General features: G+C 41.5%; 1 protein-coding gene across 3 annotated transcripts in view; it reads right to left on the minus strand.

The window, feature by feature from the left end:
• Positions 1–18,946, minus strand: part of ANKFN1 (ankyrin repeat and fibronectin type III domain containing 1) — a 378,383-nt gene that overhangs the window by 27,848 nt on the left and 331,589 nt on the right. For all 3 annotated transcript variants that reach the window (XM_088802168.1, XM_088802169.1, XM_088802167.1), the window contains exons 15-17: positions 11,769–11,935; positions 8,897–9,047; positions 7,194–7,362 (exon numbers count right to left, since the gene is read on the minus strand). In XM_088802168.1, the coding sequence (XP_088658294.1) occupies positions 7,194–7,362; positions 8,897–9,047; positions 11,769–11,935 (487 nt within the window). The remainder of the gene's footprint in view (positions 1–7,193; positions 7,363–8,896; positions 9,048–11,768; positions 11,936–18,946) is intronic.

Consider the following 18,946-nt stretch of genomic DNA (forward strand, 5'->3'; position numbering starts at 1 on the left):
AAACCACATCCCCTTAAAATGGTAATCTGGTCTTCTCTATGCCTCCGCGAGGAAGCCTTACTTCCCTGCATATCGAGAGATTGCTGTCCCTATCTTACCACTGCCTGCTTCCTTGCGTGATTTCCTCTTAGGGTGAATCTCAGGTGGGTGTAAGGGTAACCTGCTCTTTCTGTATTTCCTCATATAGAGGGGGAAGAGGAGAGTGGGGTGAGGGCTTCAGTGGCCCATCCTCACTCCAGCTGTGCACCATTTCAAGGAGGCATTTCTTAAGTCGGTAGTCTCAGTTCTGGGGTTGGTTTTTCTCTCTGGGGTCAGGTCCTCCTTCCCACCTCCTCTACTCCAATATATTCAATATATTCTTGCCTGACACACAGAAGAACTGATGTCATCCAGCCTTAGTAAATGACAAACTATCGAGCTCCTCCCAAATGATCTACTTTTCATACTATTTCCCTGCTTAACGACTACAGAGCTCCTTCTTGACTTCAAGATACAAATCTAAACATCTTCTCACCATAAGGAAATTCCTCGCGATCTAGAATTTGAATACATCTTCAATTGTATCTTCCATCATGCAACCACCTTCCATCTTCCACCTCTACCCACACTGACTCTAAACTTTGGTCAAGCTGAACTTATTACAGGTCCTTCTGTATTTACATGCTTTTAAATATGCACTTTCCCTGTCCTCATATTCCCTTCTCTACTAATACCGTCAGGTCAGCTTCTTCTGATACTGATAAATGTCTTCTTGGTGGACTCTTCACAGACACCTCTTCCCCACCAGGCAGCATTAGTTTCTCTCTCATTTGTGCTACTAGGACACTGGCTCTAAATGTATCAGGACACTTATCCTGCTTTCTTGTAATTATGTGTTTACTTGACTGCCTTGACATTCGTCTATGATTTCTTTGAGGGCGAGAACCATGTCCCCTATTAATTTTTATTTCCTTAAAAACCTGGAACATTATAGCTTCTCAATTAATGTTTACTGACTGAATGAACAACAACAAAAAATGCACGCCCCGATCTGAAGAGGGCTGACCCTTCCTCCAAATTCTCCTCTTTCCTTCCTTTCCCTCTTTTCTCACTGTGCTCTTGATTTTCCAGTTTTGAAAGGTGTATTTCAGGTCTGTGATATCTACTGGCAGCCTACAGGAAAGAGTTACCATTAATTTGTAGCTTACTCTTGACCCTTGTAACTCCCTGAATGTGTCTTTATGCCTTTCAAGGAGGGATTATATCCTGTTAGCACTTGACAGATGTCCACTCTTGGCTGGAGAGTGAAGAGAGGAGTGTCTCACAGCCTGCCTTTCCAAACCAAGTTGCTTAAAAAAAAAAATCAACTTTCCCCCCTTCTTTCTAAAATATAACTTGGAAGATAGGGAGAGGGATTGAAGAATTTCTTTAAAAGAAGCACTATTAGTCTCATCTAAATTCTGAAACCCCAGGGTGTCCACAACTTTCTCTTGTTGTGTCTCCTTGCAGTAGGAGTCTTAGACCAGTGGGTGGTCTCACAGCCACAGCGAGCTATGAGGACCTTTCAACTAAAACGCTTCACTTTCCTGCTCTAGTGGTTTCTATCCAGAGCCCTTTAATGTTACTTTAACAAATGTTACTTTAACATAGTCTTTTGTGGTTTAGCAATGATACATTTGGTAGCCATCACTGAGGAGGGGAGGATAGGCTGGAAGCTTCTAATTTTTTTCTAATGTGGATCACATGCATTTTACAGACAAAAGAGTATAAGGCTACATAAGGCACTACCGGGACCACATGATTTGTTAGTAATTTACAAACTCAGACTAATTTTCTGTGGCGTTTTCTCTGTCTTTTTTCTATATAAGATAGCGACAGATTAAAATGCAGTCGGCACCAACACTGGAAGTCAGATTAAGAGTATGGTAGAGTGGAAAGTACTTGGGCTTAGGTACCAGACATAACTGGGTTAGAATCATCGCTCTACCGCTCACTAGCTGCATGATAGCGGGCATGTAACCTCAGGGAGCCTCCGTTTTCTCCTAGCTGTGGCAGGGGTAATAATGCCTACCTAGGATTAAATAATATAATATACATAAAGTGCCCAGAACAGCATGTGGCACATATCAGATAGAAAATAAATGTTTGCTCACAGCCCTACACCATCCTCCCAGGAAGAATGAGCCATTTAGTAGTTAGGATATTAGACTAGGACTGAGATTAGAATAGTCTCCCTAAAGCTCTCTAACTCAATAAAGTCCTAGCCAGTCTGGGTCATGTAGCCTAGTTTGGAAGCTAAGGAATCGACAAGATTACCTCCTGGGGTCAGTTTTAACTCCATGATTCTTTGCCAAGGTGTCAGAAAGAACCTGGGCACAAGATGCCCCTCTAAAGATTCCTGGTAGTAAATGAGTTGACAGTTGGAATTCAGGAATGGTATCCTAAATCATGAAAAACGGGCATTAGGAATGAGGGTTGAGACAGTGCCATTTCTTGTAAGCCTGTGGCCTGGATTCCATTAGGCTCAATGCCTGGATATCCCACAGGCACCTCCAAACTCACCATTTGTCAAACTGAACTCATCATCTGTCCCCGCCCCCAAACCTGTGCCTCCCCTAGTATTTCCTATTTTGGTAGATGGCAACATTATCCATCTCAGCACCCTATTCAGACTCTCTGGCTCCTCCATCTTGCTCTTCAGCCACATTAAATCAATCACAAAGTCCTATTGATTCTAACTTCTAAATTCCTCCTGCCTCTGCTTTCTCTTGTCTACCCCTCCTGTGGCAGCCTTGCGTAGGGTTTTTCTCATTGCCCACCTGGGTCACTCTCTCAGTGCCTCTAGTCTCAGCTCTTTTATTTTTTTTCTCCTGTCTCCTGCAATCCATCCTCTACAGAACTGCTGAAAACCAGTAAGACCATAGTATTCCTTTTCTTAAAATCTTCTAATGACTCCCCATTGCCGATAGGAGAAAGTCTAAACTCTTTAGGATGGCATAAGTAGCTCTTCGTGATTTTGACCTTCTTAATTTTCAGTTTCATCTCCTGTCACTCTTCTTTAGATGCCTTAAGCATCGGTCACAGTGAGCTACTAAGAATGTACTTAATTGGGCTGCATGTTCCCAGGTCTCCAAGCCTTTGTGCGTGCTGTGCCTTCTGCTTACAGTGATTTCCTTTCTCTGCTCTGCCTTTTCTTTCCTTTTCTGAATGTTTATTTATCCTTCAAGGCCTAGCTCAAATATTATCTCTGTAAGAAAGGATTAGGTGTCTTTCCTCTGAAATTCCACAGTCTACCTCTTAGAGCAGTGCTCTCATTGTATTGGGCCTGTTGGTGTAGATGTCTGTATCCTCTACTGGATTCTAGACTTCTGGTAGGCAGACTGTATCTTACTAACGAATACCTGTATGTCCAGCCCCAGCACAGTACTTGGCATGTCGTGGACACTCAGTAAATGTTTGCTGAATGAAGGAGGAAGCCAAGCACCGAGGTATAAAATAGATACCAGGCTTCAATCTGTCTTTTAAAAATTGCCCGGTTTTTCAATCTCGCGAATCCAATCAGTCTGACTCATAGAGCCAAGGAAATCAATAAAAATCACCTTTCCTCATCCTAGGCCTGCTGTCCACTGTGACTGCCCCCAGGGTCAGGGCAGGGCAACCTCTGGAGTTCAGGCGAGGCCAGTCCTCAGGAGGCCACATCCCTAAACAGAGTCTCTAAGGGCTCATGATACTGCTTTTCCTTTTGTTTCTGGGAACAGTACACATAGTGACCCATGCCAGCCTCCAGGCACAAGCCTGATTATGGCAGAGCAGTGCTATTCTGCTTTTACCCAAAGGATGGGGGAGTGTCAGCCTCAGGCTATGGCAAACGAGTGGGTCTGACCATCCCACTTGGCCTCAGGTCAGCCCTGCTCCTGGGATCTGACATTACCCTCCCACGTGACACTAGTCCTGTGCAGGAACCCCTGTGAGTTTGTCCCAGCCTCATCTTTCCTCCAGGAAACACAGGGCTGAGCTCCTTTCTCATTTCGTCCTTGCTAGATCTATTTAGTGCTGGAACAGGCTCCGATGCTGCAGTTTTCCATAGCTGGTTAGCAAGTTATGTATGCTTCGCCCAGGCCAGTGGCTCCGACATGATCAGTTTGCCAAATCTCAAACACTTCCATTGGGACAGGGAGGACTTCTACAAGTCAAACTGAAATACAGAGTAATGCTTTATTATAATTTACACATCCCCATAATTTGCATCTTTTCAAGTTGTGTTAGAATTTCCTGTGTTGTTAACACAATTTTCTGCATTGTGACGGAATGTCCAACCACCCTCTACTTCTCAGAAATGCTTACTATCTGCGTTGACCTTTTACTCTGGACCTGTCTGTGGAAGAAGGAAGTCTCTACTTATCACCTACATTGATTTCTTAGGCAAGCACCCTCTTACTTTGAGGCCTTTGCATTTGTTATTCCCGTTGCGTGGGAATCTCAGATCTCTGCTCAAATGTATCTTCTGCAAAGAGGCCTTCTCAGGTCATCCTATACAAAATTGCAGCTCCTGTCACTTCACTCCAGTCCCTTACCCTGATTTATTTTTCTTCATAGCCGTCACTACTGTCTGATATTTACAATATTATCATTTGTTGATTGGTTTACTATTTGTCTCCCTCACTAGAATGTAAACTTCATGAAGAGGTTGTTCAATGCTGATTTTTCAGTACCTAGAATAGTCCCTGGCACATAGTATGTTATTTAATAAATATTGATTGATGAATTAATGGACAAATGAGTGGAGAGAGGTAATTGTAGAACAGAGAGTAACATCAGTGGGACCAAGTGTAGCTGCCGAAGAAGAGTGCATGCGCCTCCCAGAAAGCAGAACAGAGAGGAAACTTACAGGGCTTGGTCATCCAAGGTCTTGGGAATCAGATACTATTCTGACTGACACCAAATCATTGATTCTTCCCACCAATGCCACTGAGGCATGGGGACATGAATGTCATGTATTTTTGCCTGTAATCATGGAATAATGACTGTTTTACACAGAATAGACTCCTGGTTAGCTCTCCAATGAAGTATTTTTCTTAGTTCGTTTCCCTGTTAATTGCCAATTATCCATCCCTAGGAAGTCATTCACTTTCTTGGTTTCAGGTGTTAGCAATAGGCACTGGTCAGACTTCTGTGTCTGGTACCCAACTTTCCCTCCTGCATTTTTACTGCCAATTGGACATGTCCACTCAGAGGTTAAATTAGCACCTTCAGACTCAAGATGTTCAGAGCTAAAAGCATCACTTCCCCCAACTCCCCAAACCATTTTCCTCTCTGACTTCCTGACTTCTTGTAATGGTAGCACTAGTTTTACAGTCTTTGAGGCTGGAAACCCTGGGGATACTCTAGACTTCACTTTTTCTCATTCAAAAAGTTGCCCAATCTTGTTGATTACTCCCAATGTTTCTTGCATCTGTATTTGTTTCCTTTTTTTTGTTTTGTTTTTTGGTATTGTTTCTACCCTAACACTGGGCTATTATAATAACCTCTGAACTATTCCCTCCAACCCTGCTTTCAATTGATGTCAAACAGATTCTTCAGACTGCCTTTCATGATACTGCCCAGTATGTCCACAACTTGTCCATACAGCTTTATGTCCACTATTTCCTCACATCACTTCTCGGATTTAGCCACACTGGTCCACTTGTCCTTTTCCTGACTCTTTCTGAGTTCTTCCATTCTCATGTCATTGCTCATTCTGCTTCCCGACAAGAAAGCTTTTCTCATTATCCATGTTTATTAACATCCTGTCCATTCTTTAACACCCACATCAAATAGCCTCTCCTCCAAGGCAGCTTTCTGGTATCTTCTTTGAGAAAACTGTGCTTCCTTTTACTTTAGTATCACTTAATTCTAATGATTTTGGCACATCATACTTCATTAAATAGTAATTTGTATCCTTTTACTCCTATGACTGTACTGCAAGCCCCTTGGGAGCCTTTGTCTTACTCATCTCCGAATCCCCACATTTAGGCGCTCAATATATAAACTTATTAACTGGAATGGAAGTACTTTGATCCAAACTATATTTCCTAACAGCGATACTATTATATCATGGAATAATAATGCTCTTTGGGTACGGAATTCATTAAATGGTCACCTTCACCTCCAGGTCTCTTAAGAGTGGCATGGCCAATGCCACAGACCCGGGGACCCAGGACTCTCAATGCCCAGTCTGCAAGTCTGATAACTCTCCCTCCTCTGGGAAATAACACCCGCTGTTCATCAGCTTTCGGGCATCTGAACTACTCGGAGCAAGGGAAACTGAGAGGCTTCATCCATTTATCCTCAAAGGATAAATTCAGATTCAGATGCCCAAGTCTCACAATGAGACATCAGGCAGTTGCCTTGTCTGCTTCTAAATCTGGTGGCTGGGGAGTGATCCAGAGTCTGCCTCCATCCTACCCACCCAGTAACTCACCCTCCCACAAATCCTACGATTTATTTGAACTGACGGAACTCTTGCTAATTGCCCCTTATTGGCCTGTTACAAGATGAAGCATGGGGAAGAGACAAAGCCTCCCTATTCACATGCTCAGTGGGCAGCAGGGGTCTCTGCAAAAATAGGGAAACTGGGGCCCAGGCTATTCATTTCTGAAAGTCAGGACAAGATCTTCCACCATTCAGAATCCCACATTATAATCACAATATTGCATCCTGGGAGACCCTGTCAATTTCTCAGCTGGTCTGCTAGAATTTTAGTCTATTTAATATTAGACTCTATTTAATAAATCAGCACGACTTAAAGTTATAGACTTTTTTTTTCCCTCCAAAGTGGTACACACTCTACATTTTAATTTCAGTTTTCCCCAGTTGAAGTAGAGAGAGAGAGAGAGCGAGAGAGAGAGCGCGCTTTTCATGAAAACATCAGCTCTTGTATTTATGTTTTAGGACAGCAAAAGGGAGGCAAGGACTGCAGCCTGATAACTGAACTTTCTGTTTAGAATTCCCTCTCTCCACTGGGCCTTAGCTACGTTTCAGTAATTATTGCTCAGGCACATAGTCTTGGAGCTTTGCTTTCTCTCAGACTTGTACACAGTTCTAGGAAGGGTTGTTGCCAAAGCCATCATGTGATTTATTGACCCTCCACTGGGACAAGAGGGAACAGATATAACTTTGTGATTTTATTATAAGGAGGCTGGGTTAATATTTCTAGGTGAAACAAGCTACTATACCAAGTTCAAACATCTGAAGAGGGAGGTTAAGAAACCCTGAGTGTGGGGTGTAAGGATTATTCTGTCCTGGGGCTGTACAGACGTCGTCTGAGGCAGGGAGCAGGAGAAGAAAGGACACATTGTGACCCATTTCCAACACCTCCTGTGTGTAGAGGCGGAAGTTCCTTGCCTGCAGAGGGACACGCGCGGAGGAAAAATAGGAGAGTTACAACATGGCACTTACATAAACAACACCAAACTGGCATAAAACATCTAACAAAATTACATGACTTCAAGCTTGGAATTTTTATACAACATAAATATTAGGGTTCAGCCCATTTAATAATGCTATATAAAATCAAGATTTAAGGCAGTAATGTTCCACATAAACTCTGAAAACAACATTTATGCTTCTTATAAAAGCAGAAAATGATTGCATTCTGTGGGCTTTTCAAAATGATGAATATAATTACATGAAGCAACAAAAATGGATTGAATTAAAAATCCACTAGTTTCAATTTAAGTTGGTTAAGGGGGAAAAATGTAGTTTCTGGCCAAGGACTGAGAAAATTTTACAAGAATCCAAAAAAAAAAAAAAAAAAAAAAAAAAATGTTGTATGCACTCTTAGGCAGTTAGGCAGCCTTCTCCCAACATGTATATGTAGCCCAAGAGTCACCAATGAAATATGAGCTGCTCCAAACCTGCTAAGCCCAAGAAACCCTTTAATAGTATCTACTGTCACAAGTAGACCTGGTGTTTTTTTTTTTTCCTCCTCCTGAGTACACGGCCACCCTCGGAATAATCCAATTGCTCCCCTAGTGTGTTTATGGCCATCTTGTGCAATTTATTTATTGTCAGTGTTGGCTGTTTTGGACTAGCCTTGCAGTATTAACTTAGAATCAGAGCAATACCCCAATGGAAAAAACACTCTTGGAGTCTCCAATCTATACCTCTGCCTCCATGGGTCAGAGGCCAGCCAATACGTGGTTGTCTGTCTGTTATTTAAAAAGAGACAGTTACTCCTATAATGGTCTTCCTGTTTACAGGCTAAACTTGGTTCATTTTGTGTGTGTGTGTAGGGATGGTGTGTGTGTGCTGGGTGGGAGGAAAAGGTGAATGTAGGCAAAAAAAAAGAATTCAAGCTAACACTACATCATGTTAACTTACGGGACAGAGCCTAATAAACTTTTTCTATTCTCTTCTATGCCAACAGTTTTCCTTGAAATTGCTTGTTAGTAGAGGTTAGAGTTGCACGTTTTGATTCAGATAAGACAACCATTTCGACAGTAAATTCTCTGTGGAAATGTAGCAGGCATAACCTTGGCCATTGCTATAGATGATACGACCACTAGATCTCTGTCCTTAGCTACATCGTTTGCCCATCTAAGTATACACTTATTTATTTCTTTGTTTATTTCCCCTGCTTCGTGCTATCCTGGAGCTGAGACTTGGTCTCTTTCAAGGTAGGCTAGCGAATGACTTTTCCCTGCTTGACCAGACCACAGTAAAGGGGGGGGGGGTCACTGCAGAGGAACGAGAGAAAAGAGACAGACGTGCAGTCTGTGTCCACCGGTAGCATCCAATTCAAAGTGGCCTCATGTGTGCAAAGGGGTATTTAAATCCATGAAAATTAACAGCCATGTATCTTTTACCTCTTGACTTTTATGCCAGAATGCAGTTTCCATGAGCCATAAAAAGAAGATAAAACTGTAAGGACTAGTACCTGGTTTAGAGATATATTGATCTGCTTAAGGAGAGCTTTCACTGCCATCTGGAGCTCGTAGAAGAACAATTGCACGGGGCAGTCAGAAGTATGATCCACACTTTCCATAGATTCAGAGCCAGAAAGCTTTTGGATCCATTCCCACTCTTCTCTGTATGTTGAGTCAAGTTAAAATTAGAAATATAACAAAAGTTCAGAACACAGCTCAGAACATTTTTAGTGTATATGTCCAGAACCTGGATAACCACTTTCTGGTGGTTAACATTCAACGCAACTCATGATATTTGAACTTTCAGCCACCCAAATGGAGTTTAAAACGAGCTTTTCCTAATTTGAGCTCAGTGCACCTATCAAACCACATGGACCTCAGAACAGCAGCTCTAATTTGTATCAGTCAGTGTTTGAGATTGGAGCTCTTAAATATTTTGTAATAATTTCCCGACAATCTTCATTTTCCTCTCCCTGAAGATCCTCTCTAAGTTCTAAGACCCTACATTTTGCCACAGGGGCATCTGCTGGTTAATTCAGCAATTGGGCAACCACAGGAGTCAGGTCCAACTCAGGCAACAAACCACATGGCACATTTCAACCCTGGCCTGTTGTAGTCATGAGGACTATTTGGGTTTCTTTCCCCTTCCAAAAGCTTGAGGAGAATCACAAACAGGAATACCAGACAATTCCAATAAAAGGAACTAAGGGACACACAACACTGCTTCCACCCTCCTTTCAAACCAGTCATATGTGTCTTTATTCTGTATGCCCTCTAATCCTTCCTAATGAACTTTTCCAAATGTCACGCAGAAGGGAAGGGGAAGAATGGTGGTGGGAGGAAAGCACATCTGGTTTGTCCCCAAAAGGCTGCTCTTCAAAAGAAGCTTGAAAAGATCAAGGTAAATGTCTCTTGGGTAACATTGTTTCCACAGGTATTTTAGTACAAGTCTCTATACATACTCAGTTGGCCCCGTTTCTCCTCCTTCTAACTCTTCAGGGAACAGCAACATGCTCTTAGGAGCAGGCTAGAGAGGAAAGGAAAGCCCTCCTCTCTGGGGATGGAAAGAGAGGAGGTGCTAACATATGTTCCCACTCTCATGAAAACCCTCTGAGGGCTGTCCCCAATGGGTTATACCAGCCTGGGCTCCAGTCTCGGGGTCAGAAAAAGAAATTGATTGTGACATGAGCTTTTCATCAGAAAACACTCTCTTTTAACCAACTGCCCTCTTAGAAAAGTTTCTGTTTTCAACATATCTGTTTCATTTCAATTCCCACACTGGAAAAGACGATGGAAAATCTACCCTTTGTCCCAATAAGAGAAAAAAAAAATTAAATCCTACTTCGAAATTAAATCCTACTTCAATCTGGGCATACTGTTGGCTTCATAAATAATTGACATCTTTGAGAACCTGCTAGGGAACTATTTCTTTTCTCCCATCACTGATATTGAACTAAATGAGGGGGGGCTCTGACCAGCACAAGTACACACGAAACCTGAAGAAGCACATTGCTAAAATAGCATCTGTAGTCAAATTAGAAAATAAATTACTGGTAGGAATACCATGAAATATCTACCACTAACTAATCAGTTTAATTTCCATGGATGAGGGAGGTGGAACTGGCAGAGTGAAGACTACCGGAATCTCTTGTGAAAATGAAACTTGGATCCTTGGCAAGGAGAAATTAGTTGGTATAATCACTAAAAGATAGAGTCTAAACCTTTAAGATACAAATCTAGAAAAGGAATGAAAGTAACCATTGCTGTGTCAACCCACAAATGAGCCATGTAACCTCTTGGGAAGGAGTGAGATAACTGATGTTGATTGTAGAAGTGACCACCAGATGGCAGACTGAAAGTCTAGGTGTGGCTGATAAGTGAAAGAGAACATGGCAGCTGGTGAGTTCTTTGACTAGACCATCATCATTACCACCGAGGTCTCCTTCATTGTCATCAACTAGTATTCATTTAACATTGTGAGACACTATAGTTAATAAACTTTCCACTTCAGGGACACAATTTTAAATGACCAAATTAGAGTCTCCTTTGGTTAAGCAAATCCATAGGTGTGACTAGAATTTGGGTATATAATTTGTACTCTGAAGCCTGACAAGCACTGGAGAGTTATTTTTCTTTTCTTATCTATTCTTCCCTTTTCTTAAAAAAAAAATAAATTTTTTTTTTCCATGTTGAGCACAACTCAGTTCATTATAGTAGACTTTCAGAGGCCTGCTAAGAGGGCTAGTTGTAAAGCTGAGCCAGATTACCCAGATTGGGCAACTTTCCCAAAGCTAACAGTGTAATTCACCATAATGCCAAACCATAGAGCAGTTTCCAGAAGCTCAGGCCTTGTTACTTCTTTTCTTCCCTGGAGAATCATAAAGAGCATAGAGAACATACAAAGTCCTCAGGCCAGAGGGTGAGGGGTAGGGAGAACGAGGGTAGAGGGGTCCTTTAAAATTAAGGGGGAAATCAATTGCTCAACCAGAAAGAACCCATTTCCACAAGTGATATTAAAAAAAAGAAAGACTTATTAGATTGTGAAGAAAAGATATTGGAAATAGCAATGTTAAAAGAGAAGGGCATCTATTCATTAATCAGTTGGGCATTAGTGGTTGTAACATGAATAATACAGAGAGGAAAGTGAGAGGATCGTGCCCTTTTTAAATGCGCTCCCTCCTTTCCCCATCACCACAAGCCTCCTTATCCCAATGTTAAAAAGCAGCTCTGTCTCTGCTCCACTGGGCGGGCCCCTGAGGACATCTCGCCATAGAAACAACACTGGGAAGTAACACTTCATTTGCCGTTTGACACATCAAATCCGTCACTCTCACCCAAGCCATTGTTGCATCACAAGGAACATCCAAACTCCTCAGAACTTACTTGGAAATGTTATTGTTTTCACGGATCTTCACATGGCAGAGAATGTTGGGTAACTTCTGGGTAACAAGGACTTTGATCTGATCCACAGAACTACACAGCTTTAGGTAACCCAGGTATAATCCAGTTGAGAGCCGCTGGTGACTCCTCTTATGATAGGAGAGAATATCCTGTAGGGGAAAAAAGAAGACAAAACAAAACAAAAACCACGTTAAAAGGCAATCACAAAACTTTTTCTTTCTTAGGTGCCATGAATCAAAGGAGATGTAGCTAAGTAATTAGGTGAGGAACCAATACCACCATGAAGGTTTGGGCCAGACAGTCTTACCTCTAGGAGTATTATCCCCCCAATAAGGTCATCAATCATTAATATATTCTGCAGGCTTAATTTTCCTTAGATTTCTGAGCCGGGGTAGGTGTGTGGGTTGTGACAGAGAAAGGGATGGTGGTGGTGGAAGCAGGTACTAAAGAAAAATAGACTTTGTAATTTCTGTCCTTGGAAGGCTTATTGTGCAGCTGGGGGGACAAACAGAAATTTGCAAGTGTAAAACCTGACAAAGCAGTACAGGAAGCCTCATTATTTCAGGATAAGTGGTATCAGGAAAAGTGGAGTTTAAATGACATCATTTAAAATGGGATCAAAATTTTATAATAAACAAAAAAGACTTAACTGACTCTTTATCTTGAGAAATGAAACAAAATATAACAGCAGTAGATTTACTTATCTTATTCATATTTAAGTTGTAATTATACTTATTCACTAATTCTGAGAATGAAGAGAGAATCAAGTATTGATTCTTTCTTTGGCTTCATTTTTTAGACTAAATTATATGATAGCTGAAACGCTTATTCCTCACATTTGACTTCAAAATGTTTCGATATGCAAATCATTCTCTTATAAAATCCTTGCTCATTTTATGTTCTTCAATTGTTAACTGGTCTACCACGGCCAGATTGTGACTAGCCTTGCCTGTGATTTGATTAGGTCTCCACATCATCTTCATCAGTGTCACAAAATTCTGTATCTTTTACAAGATTTTAAAATTTACCTTGTAATGGATTTGCATTGAATTTGCATTGCACTGTTACATCACAATACTCTACATGCAGCAGAGACTGAATGAAGTTATTTGTGTAACAGGAAGTGCCAACCTAGTTAAGTATAGAGGGATGTTGAGTGGAGTCTGGTTTTATATGTGGTCAGTTCTCTAGTGAACTATTTAGGTTGTGACTTTTGCTTCTCTATATGACTGCAGGAACTCAGACCATGAATAACTGGAAATATAGGAACCCCCGCTCCCTCTCTGCCATATCAATAGGTAAGACTTTATGAACATTTGGGCAGTGTGGGGTGAAACACAGAGTCAGGAGTTAGGAGTCAGGTAACTGATTACAAGGGAAGGATTCCTCTGGGCCAGAGTTTAGCCTGGTTTACAAAGGGGATAAAAAAGAGGGAATCAACCACTAAATGTAGGGAAGGTGGACAAAATATTATACTTGTACAGAACTTTATATGGAACAGAGAGGTATTGAAGCCTTCCTTGACAACCATATTCTGAAGGAGTGATCCCTCCTCTGTAGAATTAACGATTTGCAACATCTCATACATGCTATTGTGTCTTGTCGCCTTTGTCTCATCCTTTATCAAACACATTGAATTCCAGGCACTATGGGGGACATTAGGGTTTCAAGTAACCTGATATGACAACTACTTTTGAAGAGGTTAAGGAGATGAGTAAACAAATGATCACAATATATTAAGATTGATTTTATAAAATAGAGACAGTGTAGGCACACAGCGGAAGGAGTACTTAACTTATATTTTTCTTCTTTTATGCTCTTTTCTTGAACTAGACTATGAAATTAATGGTGTTCCTGTTTTTATTTTTTTTAATTTTTATTGCTTTGTATCCTTAATACCTAGTACTACTTCTGTATATAATACGTACACCCCATGTGGAAATCAGGACAGGTCCTTAAAACAGAACATATGAGAATAGCAGAAGAGGGACAAAATAAGAATGGTCACAATTGGGGGGAAGACATAACTAGCACGTACAGAAAAGCAAAGGATAAGTAACTTTGAAGATACTTGGCGAAAAATTAGACTAGAAAAAATTTGATTACATGATCAAGAAGGAAGGAATTCTTACTAAAATCAGGAGATTGATAAGGCTTAACTTTTTAATGTCTTCTATCCTGTCTCTTCAGAAAGATCACAGGTAAGTAGTTGAATGAGGAAGTGCGGTCAAGGTGAAATTTTGAGACATGAGTGGGTAATCAAAGAGAAAGAAATGGTTAATGAGAGGAGGAAAACCACTTGGCTCATTTCCATTAGTCTTCCTGATTCCAGTAGTTTTTGAAGTATTCAGATCAGTAGAATTTGATGATATGCGCCCTAGGGGTACTTGCTGTACAAGCAGATGTGGCCACAAACCCACAGGTCATTATTTTTGAGTAGTGATGGAGAACTAGAAAGTCCTCGGAGACTAGAAAAGGGCAAATATGCCTATCTTTGAAACAGGAAGGGGAGAAACACAGGATGACCCTAGTAATTAAAGACCACCAACTTATTGATCTTTTGGAAAAATGAGGAAGAACCATCAAACAATCAATTTGCAGTCACTCAGGAAATCCCGAGACACTAGTAGGAGTCAACATCGTTTTGTGAAGGGCAAATCATACAGACAATTTTAATTTCTAACAGCAAAATAACAGGATCCACAGACCGAGGAGAAGTCTCCAGTGTAATCTGTTTCACTAGATAATCTGGGTAAAGTAGAATCTTTACCGTATTACTTTAATAAGCTGAATATCTGGGTTGAAGATTTGTGAATGATGGAGATGGTGTGGGGATAGTAGACATATTGAGTGATGGCCCAGTAGGGACTGGTCCCGAGGGCCAGTCGTTTCAGCTTATTTATTGATATTCCAGACAAAGAAATGAAGACTGTGTGTATCAAATTTGTGGGTCCCAAATTTGGTGTGGTTTTGATTTTCTGGAAAGTAAAATAAAGCTCTGAATGACCTTATGCATTGGAAAAATAAGCCTATCATAATTAGGGTTGAAACTTAATAAGAAAATGTGCTTGTAAAGACCCAAACCCAAGTACAAATATAGGATGGGTATGAGTATAAGAGAAAAAACATGTGGGGGTCAGAACTGGCCACAAATAGAATGTGAGCTGGGAACATACTGTGGTTATATAAAAACCAGCACCATTCTGGGATGGGGTAATTCACTCTTTCATTCAGTTTTTCTTAAAGGACTATTACTGAGCAGCTACTATGTGTTTTCCTGCCTTTACATAATCATTTTATCCTTCGTTAGTCAGAATGTTTTGGAGCCTGAGAAATGCATTGGAAGAGAAGGAAGCTGCCCCATTCACATAATCTGAGGTATACTAGAAAGGCTTCCTAAACCAAATCAAACATCTGTGAGAGTCTATATATTGCCTGATTTAACCTCTAACCTACATTTCTATCCTCTCCTTCCACTACAGCCCTTTTACATCTCTTATCTCCAGCCAAAATGGATCTCTTTTCATTCACCATACATGCCCTAATCTCTTTTCCGATTTTATGTTGGTTCATGAATTCACTCATTCTACCAACTTTTATTGAGCACCTACCAGATACATATACATATATATATATATATATATATATCAGGCATTGTACTAGGATACTAATGACATCAAGATAAGACATGATCCTGCCCTTCATAGACATGTAAGCAAGGTTTTCTAACCCCGTATGATAAAGGCCATAAAAAACATGTGTAAGGTCTGTTGTGGACTCAAGGGAGGGTGAGATCTGCTGCTCTTGCTTCTGCCTCATTTCTTTTATCATACTCTCTTATTTAGTTCTCTGTTTAACTCCTTGCTTCCTTCCTTCCCCCTTCCCTCCCCTCCTTCTCCTTCCCCTTCCTCCCTCCATCTTTCCCTCGCCCATCTCTTTCTTTTTTTCTCCACCTGGTGAACTTACCCTTCATGGCTCAGCCAAATGTCACCTCTTCTACAACGCCTTCCCTGATATTTCCAGGTAGCATTAATAGCTGCTTTGTCTGTGTTTCCATAGTATGCTGTTTGTGCTGCTATCAGGCTCTGGTTTAATTCTGCCTTGTATTACCTTGATTTGTTTACAAGTCTGTCTCCCTCCCTTGACTGAACTCCTTGAGACCAGGGATCTTGACTTATTCATTTGTTTTTCCTATAGCACCCAGTAGAGTTCCTGGCACCTAGTTGATACTGAAAAAAATGTTTATTAAATATCAAGTGAGAGGACCAGAGGTAGTGGGGCCTGCGGCTGGGCCTCTGGGAGAGAATGTGCTGTGCTGGTACGGCAACCAGGAAGGGTGTATCCACCCGCTGTCCATTGAGCAGGTCTCCTAAGTGTTTGTTAAAAGAATGATATATAGTCGCTTCTCCCGGAACGACAGAGCTTTTGTTGTGTTGGATAAGGCATGGAAGCCGAACTGTCCAGGGACAGCAGAGGTCATAAACTGCTGGCTGGTGGTCTTTGTGAGTTGGCCCAAGATTAGATGGGCTGCAAAGAATGTAACATTTTCTGAATTGTTTTTTAACTTCTAAAAATAAAAAGATTTTATCCCAAACTCTGGATTTCCAACTTTTAAAAAAGAAATTGGAAACTATTTCAGCATTGGGACTACTCTCTTCTACTGTAATTAGCTGAGGCTGACTAGGGCTGTTCTTTAGATGAGACAAGGGATCTCCAGATTACTGTAGTCTCTATTGCTTCCACTGTTTTTAATTGAGATATAATTCACATACCATGAAATTCACCCTTTTAATGTGTGAAAGTCAGTGTTTTTTTTTTTTTTTCTTTTCTTTCTTCTTCCCTATATTCACAAGGTTGTGCAACTATCAGCTCTGTGTAATTCCCGGCCATTTTCATCGCTTCAAAAGAAAAGCTCACCTTCTTCAGTTGTCATTCCCAATCCCTCCTCCACCCATCCGTGGAGCCACTCACCTACTTCCTGTCTCTACAAATTTGCCTATTCGTATTCTGGGCATTTCATATAAATAGAATCATACAATAGGTGGCCTTTTGTGTCTGGCTCCTTTTACTTAGCATAAGATTGTCAAGGTTCATTCCTGTCATAGCATGGATCAGTATTTCATTTTCACGGCTGCGTAATATTCCATTAGATGGATATACTACTTTTGTCTATCCATTCATTAGTTGTTGGACATTTGGGTGTTTCCACTCTTTGGCAACTGGGAATAATTCTGCTGTGAACACCAACGAACAAGTTTACGTGGGAAACCAATTTTTCCTTACATGTAGCCCACTTGGCCCTTTTCCACTAGTCTTCCTGATTCCTGTAGGTTTTGATCCCCATGTTAGAGGCTGCTTGGGGGTAGAGGGGACAGGCACATGCTGGGAAACAGCAGAATCAAGCAGATGAGATCGTATACTCTAGGCACCTCAGGTGTAAGAAGAAGATACTGGGTCCCTGGAGGTGACAAGGGATGCCTAAGGAGAAAAGAAGGAAAGCAGAGATGGGAAGAGAGAAGACAAGCTTCGCTGCAGCTTCTCTAGGATCATACTTTTAAAACAGGACCCAGAGAAAAGGAGGAGTAGGAGGGTGTGTGAGGCAGCGTGGGGTAATGGGGAGAGCGCCAGGCTAGGGACCAGCAGACTCTGGTCCCCGTCCCTCCTATGCTGCTTTTCGGCTGATATAACCTTAGTGAGTTATTTTCCTGAAATCCATAGTTTCTTTTATGAATCGGACGCAATAAAATGACCCACTCAACACCACCGGGTGTTTGTGAGGATCAAATGATACCATAGAGGTGACCAAGTGTCATCAACTTGAAAGCACAGTACCAATTTGAGAGATTCATCTTCAGAGAAACCTTCCCCTGTGAGGCTTCCAGTTATCAAAGTGACCCCTGAACGTCACGGTCAGAGGAACTCAGCACCTGAGAGAGGCCTCGCTATTGGAAATACTCTTGTTGTCAGTTAGTTTGCTCAGAGGGATACCTCTCTTTTCCTTTCCAGGCAAGTGTGGGAAGGATTTCTGTCTCTCTTCCAGATCCATAAGAGAGGTCTGTTAGGAAGGTCTGGGACTTGAGAGGGTTAGATCCTGGAGTTTCCCTGGGGCAGTAGGGATTACAAGATTAGTTATGGGCCCAGATTTTGTTAAAAACCTTATCTGTTTCGAAAATGCCATTGTGGATCATATAGTTTTTATGTAACTTTTCCTTCATTCTTATGAAAACGTAGAAGAAAGGATCAAACGCCCCAAGGCATGACTGAGTCAGTACTGGGGTCCCTTGCGAGAGAAGGGATGAGGAGGAGATGGCCTGTTGGGTCCTGAGGAGAGCCTAGCATCACCTGGATTTTTCTGAGAAGAAAAATAATGAGAACCACTAACATTTATTGAGCACTCACTTTGTGTTTCATTTTTAACTCATTTAATCCTCATTCGAACTCTATGAAGTAGGGTTTTTTGCAGAGGAAGAACTATGAGAGGTGAGAAATTAAGTAACTTGCCCTAGTCACAGAACTAGAAAAAAGGAGTCAGGAATCATACCCAGTCAGCCTCATTCTAACGTGGTGCCTCAGAATGTGATGTGATGTAGCAGAAAAAAGCCGAGGCTCCCAATCAAAGGCCTGGTGGTCATCAGTCTATTGACCCCGAGAAAGGAGAGTGGTTTGTAGTCCAGAATTGTGGGGATTATCCAGCCGGCTTTGGGCAACCACCAAGACCTATCTCTACTTTGATGTTGAGTTGGTGGGACCAACTCCTGACATATTTAATCTTAAGCCTAGGAGTGATTGGACATCAGCCCTAGTAGTTTTACCCCCCATTTCCTCTCCACTGTAAGACCTATAAGGGAAGGTGGAGAGAGCGAAAAAGTAGGAGGAGGAGAAAGGAGAGTAAGGGTGGGTGGGAATGACATCTAGCAGGAATGTGCCAGTCAGCGGGGGTAAATTTTCCACTTGGATCTGTGTGGAAACCTGATCTTGCCTCTATTTTTGGTCTCCTTTTCTAACAACCTTTTGCCAGATTGGAATTTTTCTGCACCTGTAACACATTTTTAATGTAATAAGTCTAGGAGAAACCAGGTATTATATCACGCTGGGGCCTGTGCTGTGTTTCTAGGAGGGAAGGTAGGCCAGACCCCAGTTTATCCCTATAGGGGATTAGT

The sequence above is a fragment of the Rhinolophus sinicus genome, chromosome 12 (genome assembly GCF_057876585.1).
Source record: "Rhinolophus sinicus isolate RSI-liver-muscle chromosome 12, RSI-T2T, whole genome shotgun sequence".
Taxonomy (NCBI): Eukaryota; Metazoa; Chordata; class Mammalia; order Chiroptera; family Rhinolophidae; genus Rhinolophus; species Rhinolophus sinicus.